This window comes from Macrobrachium nipponense, chromosome 6 (genome assembly GCF_015104395.2).
Source record: "Macrobrachium nipponense isolate FS-2020 chromosome 6, ASM1510439v2, whole genome shotgun sequence".
Taxonomy (NCBI): Eukaryota; Metazoa; Arthropoda; class Malacostraca; order Decapoda; family Palaemonidae; genus Macrobrachium; species Macrobrachium nipponense.
The window spans coordinates 130049376-130059375 of NC_061108.1; the positions used below are offsets into that span (position 1 = coordinate 130049376).

General features: G+C 34.1%; 1 protein-coding gene across 1 annotated transcript in view; it reads left to right on the top strand.

The window, feature by feature from the left end:
• Positions 1–10000, top strand: part of LOC135216639 (chondroitin sulfate proteoglycan 4-like) — a 413166-nt gene that overhangs the window by 80584 nt on the left and 322582 nt on the right. Inside the window, 1 exon segment of the mRNA XM_064252023.1 lies at positions 5435–5573. Coding sequence (XP_064108093.1) covers positions 5435–5573 — 139 coding nt within the window.

Below are 10000 nucleotides of genomic sequence, written 5' to 3' on the forward strand. Positions count from 1 at the left end.
TGCTTATGTGAACTCTCTCGAGAGACTGAGAGTTTCCATCCGTGTGATTGGCTTATCAGCAGTCAATTAGGAACGTCGAAAGGGACTGGCCGAGACATCAAATGCACGTTTAATGTGAATCTACTATAGTAATTGTGATTGATTGTGTCGTATTCAATAACTCAAGTGTCCACTAAAAATAAATCCGGTGTATTATTATGACACTTATCCTGAGACCTTTTTCTCCGACACTTTTCTCAGTGCGCGTACGTTGTTTGTGTCATTTCATTGGCACTGGTTAATTGATTTCTCGGAAACCCGTGTCACTAAACAAAAAGAAAAAAAAAGAACACAAAAAATAAACAAGTTTGTGTTGGACTAGACTCCTCATTGTTCTTCACAATAGTGAACAAAAATGTCTTTCTCTTTTCCCCAAGTGCTTTTGTTGTTTTCTCACGACATAGCAGTAATGTGTGTTATATCTTTATATATATATATATAAATATATATATATATATATACATATTATATATATATATATACATATATAATATATATATATAATGACTGGTAAAAATGTTGTTACAACAGAATTCCATCTAATAAAAGGAGCCCATAAAAATACCAAAATATAGAGAGAAAATACTATATTTTGGTGTTTTTATGGGCTCCTTTATTATATATGATATGTGGTATATATATATATATATATATATATATATATTCTATATATATATATTATAATATACATACACACAATTACACCTGCACTGACAACAAATATGGGGTGGCTCGAATAAGATAATCGTGTTTGTCTTGTGATAGAATCATCATTGTTGTCCAGAAAGTAATTAATCATATTATAATCTAAACTTGGTATTCTTGGCCAGATTGATTTGTATTGTACGAGCCTTAGGTTTGCCAATGGATTTATTAACTGAGGAATATTACTCCCACTGCGTTAACCAAGGTTTATCCAACATAACGGATGATGAATGTGAATTATGACCATGTTGTTTAGAAGCCCCCGTTGTTTTTCCCTCCAAAATTAGCAGATGGGAGTTGAATCTGGGGGCTGGGGGGGGGTGGGGGGAGGGAGTTATAGTGGTTGAATTTTAACTAATAGAGTGCAAAGAGTTGTTTTTGAAGGGTACCATAAATCCTATAGGAATGCAACCTCTTGTGTTCCTGAGGTCGAGCTCTTTTCGTCGTTAATATTTCCTTTATTTGTGCATTGCCTATATATTATATGACATGATGGTACTTTCTTTGTATTGATCCTATCTAATGAAACACATGTGGTTGGAGAATCTCTTAATGGAGATTTAGCTAAACGTGTAGTGCATAGTACAAATAATATAGTGAGCTGCTTCTTTCCCACCGTTATCCCTACATTGAAAGGGTCGGTTGCCTGATGCGTCTTCTTCTCCACTGCCTTCTATCGAATGCATCATCCTCCACCAAAACTTCTTCTCTCCATATCTTCCTTCACTTTATCTCGCCATCTAATTCTCTGTCTCCCTCTCGATCTTCTTCCTCTAACAGGTTCCTTCCAAGCCATCTTCACTCCCTCCTCGTCATCCATCCCCAATCGTGCCCGTCTTATCACCTCTGTAATATTTGCTAAGCCTGCCTACCTTTCTTATTTCATCATTTTTCAATCTCTCCAGCAGCGATATTCCCACAATCTACCTCGGCAGTCTCATCTCTGTTCCCTCAAGCTGTATTCCTCTTTTCTTATAGTCCATGTTTCTGATCTATACATTAACACTGCTCTTATCACTGTGCTGTAGATCTTGACTTTTAGCTTGATTGGCATTTTCTTATCACATACTACTCCAGCTACCTCTCTCCACTTCCCCCACACAGCTTTTATCCTACTGTCAACTTCAGCCTCACATCCTCCCTCTTGGTTTAAAGTATATCTAAAGTATTTAAACTATGGTGAGCTTGAAGCCTAACAAAAATCAGAGTAAGATTGTCAGCAGATCTAGGACGCTGGATTCATCTTTCCCCACTAAGATATTTTTTTTTTTACAGTTTTTAAATGTCACCTGTTTAAAATTCACTCTTGAGGCGCATATCCTATCTCTTGAGAAAATTTATTTCAAGATTTGTGGCGAATGAGTCATCCTGACTTGTATTTTTTCAAGTTTGGGCGTCAGCAGCAGCTGACCGTCATCTTAAGTTGTTGGATAAGACTTAAAGCTTATCTCTATTTCTTATCCTAGATCTTTGCATTTATTAGTGGCACCGTCGAGCTTGTATATATTTCACTGATTATCTCCTTCATTATCTTTTCTTATATTATTCATCTTTTGCAGTCGGATCTTCCGAAACTGCACCATGCCTCTTATTTAGTGAAGTTCATGCACAGCTTTTTTTTTATTATTATTACTTATTATTATTATTATTTTTCTTTAACTTGAACCAAATTCTGGAATGAACATCCGAATCATGTAGTTGGATCTTTTGAACTTCAGATGTTCAAAATTGGTGTCAATACTTTATTTTTTTTTTCATGAGGATCGCATGAATATAATTTCATAGTTTTATCTTATGTTTTTTTTATCTATGCTACTTATTTGTTTTCTCAATATGTTTTTTATTTGTAGTTTATCCTCTACGTCTGTATTTCTTTTTCACTTTCTCTTTTAGCATTCTGTTTTTATAGCCTAGCTTTCAGGTTGGTTAATAATAATAATAATAATAATAATAATAATAATAATAATAATTCAGTGACATGATTCAGTGGCAAAAGCCCTCCACTGGAGCCTGTGCAAGAAACACCAGCTACCTTGTAGTAATAAGTGGTACGAGCACCAACCTAAATGAATGATAGAAAAACGATCAGACAAAGATCCTCTGGGACTAAGGTATCAGAACAGATAGGGTGATACATGCAAATAGACCAGACGTAGCGTTGATTGACAAGATCAAGAAGAAAGTATCACTCATTGATGTCGCAATACTATGGGACGCCAGAGTTGAAGAGAAAGAAAAGGAAAAAATGGATAAGTATCATAACCTGAAAATTGAAATAAGAAGGATATGGGATATGCTAGTGGAAATCGTACCCATAATCATAGGAACACTAGGCACAATCCCAAGATAATAGCAATAATAATAACTAAAGGTAATTTTACTGAAGGCCCAGATTAGCGTTATTTTTGGATGTCATTGAAATATCTTTTAATATATATTATATAATATATATATATATATATATATATATATATATATATATATATATATATATTTATGAACGTATGTATGTATGTACATGTGTGTATGTATATTATATATATATTATATATATATATATATATATATATATATATATAATATATATATATATATACATATACATACATATATATATATATAATATATATATATATATATATATATATATATATATATATATATATACTTTCTTGCAGAGTCATCCGATATGCTAAATGCATTCCACAAGGTTTTTGCTGATCTTAACATTTCACTTTTCTACAACACCACAATTTCCTCGTGGAACTCCAGAAAAATGCTTCGAAGACCAGAAAAAACAGAAATGTCATGTTTTGTTAACCAGCCAAGTGTGGCAGTATTATTTTACATTCGGATTTTTATTTCAAAATATTGTCCTCAGATAGACAGGGCATATTTGTTTCATGCGTACCAGCCGCGTTCTACAAATCCAGCATTGTATATTATTTCAATTCCCAAAACATTTTTATTTTCAGACGAGGGATAAACTTCGCCAATTATTACAAAGGGAATATTTCAGTCTTTTATTTTAAAACTTTTGGCATTACATATAATGGTATTAACTTTTTCTAAGTGGTTTTTCCCAGAAGGGATTTTTTTCATGAATGGAATAAATATGTTACTGTTTTATAATGAAGCTAATAATATTTGACCTTGGTTTCCATTATTTCACTATTGGGATAATTCCAGTAAGCCAAAAATCACTTTATCTAAGTGGGTTTTCCCAGAAGTGATTTTTTTTTCATGAATGGATGAAATATGATATTACTGTTTTTTTTATGTACATAGTTAAGCTAATAATATTTGGCCTTAGTTTCCATTATTTCATTGGGATCATTCCAGTAAGCCAAAAATCACTTAGGTTATAATAAACTTGAAGTCTGCTTCTCTGAATAGATAAAGTATTGGCACTTATAAAAAAGACATTTACAGTCTTCGAATTATATTACACTTTCCATACTTATTTTGATGATAAATATTTTAGTGTGAAGTTTTAATAAGGCCATTTTCTACGATACATCTGTAGTGGCAGTAGTATGATCTTCTTCAATATAGATTGGAAATTGTTCGTTTCTCTAACCGATTCTTTTTAATTGATGTTTCTCTTGAAGTAAAGCATCACTGTGCATTCACTTTTTAAAATAATTTCCTTCAGTAAACCAGCTGTTAATATATTTATGACAAATAGTGCACCAGTCACCAACATGTGCTTTGCAATTAAACCAAGTTTAATTATCCCTGCTTCTAGAGATGGAAGCCTGCGATTGCTGTGCATGTATGTGCATGGCTACAGTGATCAATGCTTTTTATAAAGAAAGCATAAGTTGTTTTGCTTTTTGGTCTTTACAGCTTTTACTCTGTCTGTGCTTCTCATTCCTCGTCTACGTTCACAAGTTTTGAGGTTTTAGAGATGGAAACCTCAAATGTATCAGTATTTCCTACCTGAAATTAAAGAGAATCCTGTTTTGTGAACTTCATACTATGTAAGTGTAACTAAATAAAACTCACCAAATATCATATCTCTATGATTTGTCCAGAACTTGTTCGTCCAGGGATAAAGGGTCTCGTACTTTTAAGATTCTTTAGGAATCTTTCGTGTTCAAAGGCTTTCAATTGTTCCTAGTTAATGATCGGTCTCTTCCATCTAACTTCGTGGGAAGGTCATTGCTCTTATCCTGTTTTATAGGTATTACTTTGGGCACTGATCTCGAGAGCTGGCGCATCTCTCTCTCTCTACCTACTCGTACACTTTAGGCTTTAACACAATGCTTCAGAATGGGAAATTCCTCAGTCGTTATCCTCCTTGTTGTTAATTATCACATAATTAGGAAGAAATGTCCATTAACACACCCTTGTTTTGAGCAGCAATGTCCGTTTCTTGTCTCCTCAAGAAATAATTATCCGATTTGTCCCGAAAATTCTTATTATTTCGTTCCTGGAATTTTTATTTCTCTTTCTCTTTATCTGGGAATAATTATGCACTGAAGATTACAAAAGTTTTCCTCTCTTTGTTTCAGTCATCATGTTATTTAGACTCATAGAAACAAAGAACATTGTCCTATGCTTCTCTCTCTCTCTCTCTCTCTCTCTCCCTTTCCTCTCTCTCTCTCTCTGACGCACGCATAATAATTACAATGATATTTAGAATAGCTTTGTAATTAAGACAGGGTTCCTATTTTCTGCATGGCAGAGCTCTGGATGGTGGTGGTGGTGGTGGGTCATTCCCTCACCCCTCCTCCTCCTCCTCCTCCTCCTCCTCCTACTCCGGAATCCGGAAGAGACCAAGACATCTTCCCCCAGACAATCAGAGGAAAGGGAAGTGGCAGAGGGTTGGATAAGAGTAAGGAGAGAGAGAGAGAGAGAGAGAGAGAGAGAGAGAGAGAGGAATGACGAGGAGGGATTTGAGAGTAGAACTGATCTGGTAAGGCGAACGCGGATAATTAAGAAAATGCAAGAATGGATAGATGAGGGAAGAAGATGATGATCATAATAATAATAATAATGGGCTTTAGAATAAGGAGAAGAAGAGGGGGAAGAACTGAATAAAATGGGGAAAGTACGGGAAAATCAGGAGGGGGAATTGACAGAAACTGGAATAAAAATTCTCGCCGATGACATGCTGGGGGGGTGGGGGTAGAGGGGGCCTGGAATTGAATTGAGGAACTGAAAAGGAGGGGAAAATGAGAAAGGAGGAAGTAGGGAAGTATGCAATGAAAAGCGAGAGAGAGAGAGAGAGAGAGAGAGAGAGAGAGAGAGAGAGAGAGAGAGAGAGAGAGGCTTCTTGAATGCATGAGAGGTGTGTTATGAATAGCATTCTAAGGAAAATGTTTTGAAGAAGGGAAAGTTGAAGAAGGAGAAGACGATTGCGAGACCAAGAACTCGAGCGAATGGGGACTGAAGGAGAGAAGAGAGACTCAACTTCAAAAAGGAGAGAGAGAGAGAGAGAGAGAGAGAGAGAGAGAGAGAGAGGAGAGAGAGAGGAATGTTTTTAGTGAGAGACGCTAAAGCTTTGTGGTCATGGAAATAGTGAACCTATCCTCTTCTGTATTCAGCCTTTCTTTTGAGTTTTTTTTTTTTTTTTTCTCTGGTATGCAAAAAATTATTTTAGATTTCGTAAACTCAACTTTTTTTTTTTTTTTTTTTTTTTTTTTTTTTTTTTTTTACCATATATTGCTTTTAAGATTGTACTTGTAAGTGTTACATAAGATCAACTTTTTCCCCAAACTCAACTTTAATATTTTTTTATAGCTTATATCGCTTTTTTAAAGATTGTTCTTGTAGGTGTTACATAAGATCAACTCGATTTCCCAAACTCAACTTTACTTTTTTATTTATTTTTTTTCCATATGTCGCTTTAAAGACTGTACTTGTAGGTCTTATATAGAATCAACTTATTTCCCAAACTTTACTTTTTTATTATTTTTTTTAACCATATATCCCTTTAAAGATTGGGCTTGTAGGTGTTATATAAAATCAACTCATTTCCCAAACTCAACTGTAACTTTTTTATTCTTTAATTTTTTTTTTACCATATATCGCTTTAAAGATTGTGCTTGTAGGTGTTATTTAAAATCAACTCATTTCCCAAACTCAACTCTACCTTTTTTATTTTCTTTCATGCATAACGCTTGAAAGATTGTTATTATAGGTTTAACATAATCTTAACTCGAAAACCTTACGTTTTCTTTTTTGAGTAATTTATGTAAATGCAAAATTGGAGCATCTTATTATAAGACATAATTATGATTTTGGTATCGGGATGTCCAAGATTTCTTTTGTTGTTCTTTACTAATCTTTTGTTCTTTGCTGTAGTAGAGCGGAGTCTTCTTATCCTTTAACGAAGACAGAGACTATTTGAAATTACGATGATAACAATAACAATGGTAACATACATTATTTGATTTAAGGTAGAAGGCAGCAAAAAACCCAATCTGGGAAACGTTCAATTAAAACACTTTATCTTGCAAATTCCTCTTCTTAGATATACTTTAAAGTTGCTCCTGCCATAGAACGTCCTCAAAACCTTTTGAAGACGGAGGAGTAGTTGTAGGAAATTATTATTATTATTATTTTTTTTTTTTTTTTTTTTTTTTTTTTTTTTTTTTTTTTTTTTTTTTTTTTGGTGGAAGGAGGACAATCTGTTATCTACTGATGGGCCAATTTCCTTCAACGTCTTCGTGGATAATGTGAAGACCCGGAGATTTATTACATGTGATGTACCAGCTGTGCTTAAGGGATTTTTTTGTTTTAATTTTTTTGTTTGTTTCTACGGTAATTGTATCGTCATATTTTCATGTCGTGTCTTTTTTTTTTTTTTTTTTTTTTAAGATATTCCGTGATATGATTGGTACAGATTCATGGAGTTTTTCTCTGCTTGTGTTGATATATGATTAAATCTGGTATGATGATTTTGACTGTTGTATCATAACCTGTCAATATATAAGGATGTATAAATTGGAATGCGTGGTATACTTCAGTTCTGGTACATTTAATATAGTATGCAGACCAATGAGATATTAGCTAATAATAATAATAATAAAATAAATAATAATAATAATAATAATAGTAATAATAATAATAATAATAATAATAATAATAATAATAATAATGATGATGATGATAATAATAATAATAAACGTTGTATACACATAAAGATGGAAATGTGTTGTGAACATTATTGAATAGTATTCAAAGTAAATCTGTATAATTAATGGCTGCAGCGCGCGCAACGGAAATTGTACTAGTAGAACGAAATTAAACATGAATTAAAACATAAAAGGATCATACACAACAAGGAGATAGACAAGTTCAAAAGCTGCCGACCCGCGTTGGAGACAAAATAACTGGGCAGACATTGGGGTAAATAATAATAATAATAATAAAATAATAATATAATAATAATAATAATAATAATAATAATAATAATAATATAATTCTAGTCAGATTGACAAGGAGAACCGTCCAGGTTATCGACAGGTTTCTTTTGTGAGTATTTAAAAAAAAAACATCAAACCGGCATACTACTGTGGATTTACTTTCCCAATAATAATAATAATAATAATAATCAATAATAATAATAATAATAATAATAATAATAATGACGATAAAAAGGATGTTGGAGAAACAATGGGAGACATAACACATGAAGCAAGAACATGAACGAGCCGCTTCATTAATATACAGAAGTCTCGATTTCCCATGGCTCATGTTTCTCGCGTTATTGCTAGTAATGATAATTCTGGGTTGATGTAGTATTGAAAAGGTTGAAACCCGAGTCTATTCCTACTTTGTGTGATTCCGTGAAGACTTATTCCTACTTTTGTGTGATTCTGTTAAGACCTATTCCTACTTGTGTGATGTCGTGAAGACCTATTCCTAATTGGTGTGATTCCGTGAAGACCTATTCCTAATTGGTGTGATTCCGTGAAGACTTATTCCTAATTGGTGTGATTCCGTGAAGACCTATTCCTAATTGGTGTGATTCCGTGAAGACCTATTCCTACTTTGTGTGATTCCTTTGAGACCCTGGACTCATTTCGCCAGCCGTTCCAGCAACTCCTGGAAGTAGTGGCTGGAATTTAGCGCTGAAGATAGAATTCACAGCCCTCTACCAGGCATACAGATTCACTTGATGTACTTTGCGCTTAACGGTGTCAGCATCCTAACATCCTATATCTGCTGGAATGGGGGCTTAAGGATTTGAAGGATAGGTTGCCCAAAGTCTGTGACAGCATGTTGTCAACATATTCCTCCTTCAGACTTGCCTGGTGACCCTTTCCTTCTTAGGGCCTGAGGCAACAACCTGTTGAGCATCACCATCCTCTTGCTTACTATCATCATCAGACACTTCTTTGGATGTGCCGCCATTAAGGTGAGAGTTTGAGAAAAGAGCAGCCATTTGTTAGAGCTTTGTCAAGGTATTTTCTTGGCCAGTCTTAACACAGAGCAGTCTTGCTGGGCAAGACCGACCAGTTCTTTGAAACAAGTAGATTATTACATTCTTTGGCTGTGATTTATGTACTTCAAAAAGTAATACTACAAGAATTACTAAATAGTAAGAATTATTGATTCAAGATTTGTTATGATGCCTGAGCAACCATTTGTTAGTAATTTAGTATGTGAAGGTACAGTGCTTCCTTAGTCATTCTTGATACAGAGCATTCTTGCTGAACAAGAACAGCCAGCTCTTTGGAACATGTAAATTTTTACATTTTTTGCTGTGGTTTGAGTACCAAAAGAAAAACTACTACTACATGAATTAATGTATAAAAACAATATACATTTAATTTTTGTTGTGATGGCAGAAGACTCCAGATAGTTACAAGAATTAACAGCATGAATGTTGGAACTGTTTTGAATTAATTCAAAACAACACAATAGAAACTGTTAATGACGAATCTCGCGGGAAAAAAATGCCATAATCACCACAGAAATGTGCAAACGCGCGGCTTTTCATTGTCTCTGTTCGTTTCTAATTTTGCAAAACAACTTAAATATTCATTTGTCCGAAATAGCTACGTATCGCTTTCGCAAGAGTCCGAGTCGGCCGAGAGCTCCATTCCCGAGAATCGGTATTCATTCCATGCTGGCTTAATGCTTTCTTTGGCGCGTGTTTCCGGGCGAATAGTTTGAATAGGAATTCGATTCTTATCACTAGATAGCAGTCATTCATGCTTATAATAATAATTTAATTAATGCTTGATTTGGTAATGGTATGAAGGACCAAAGTGTCGGAGTAACTTCGATAACATGTGCA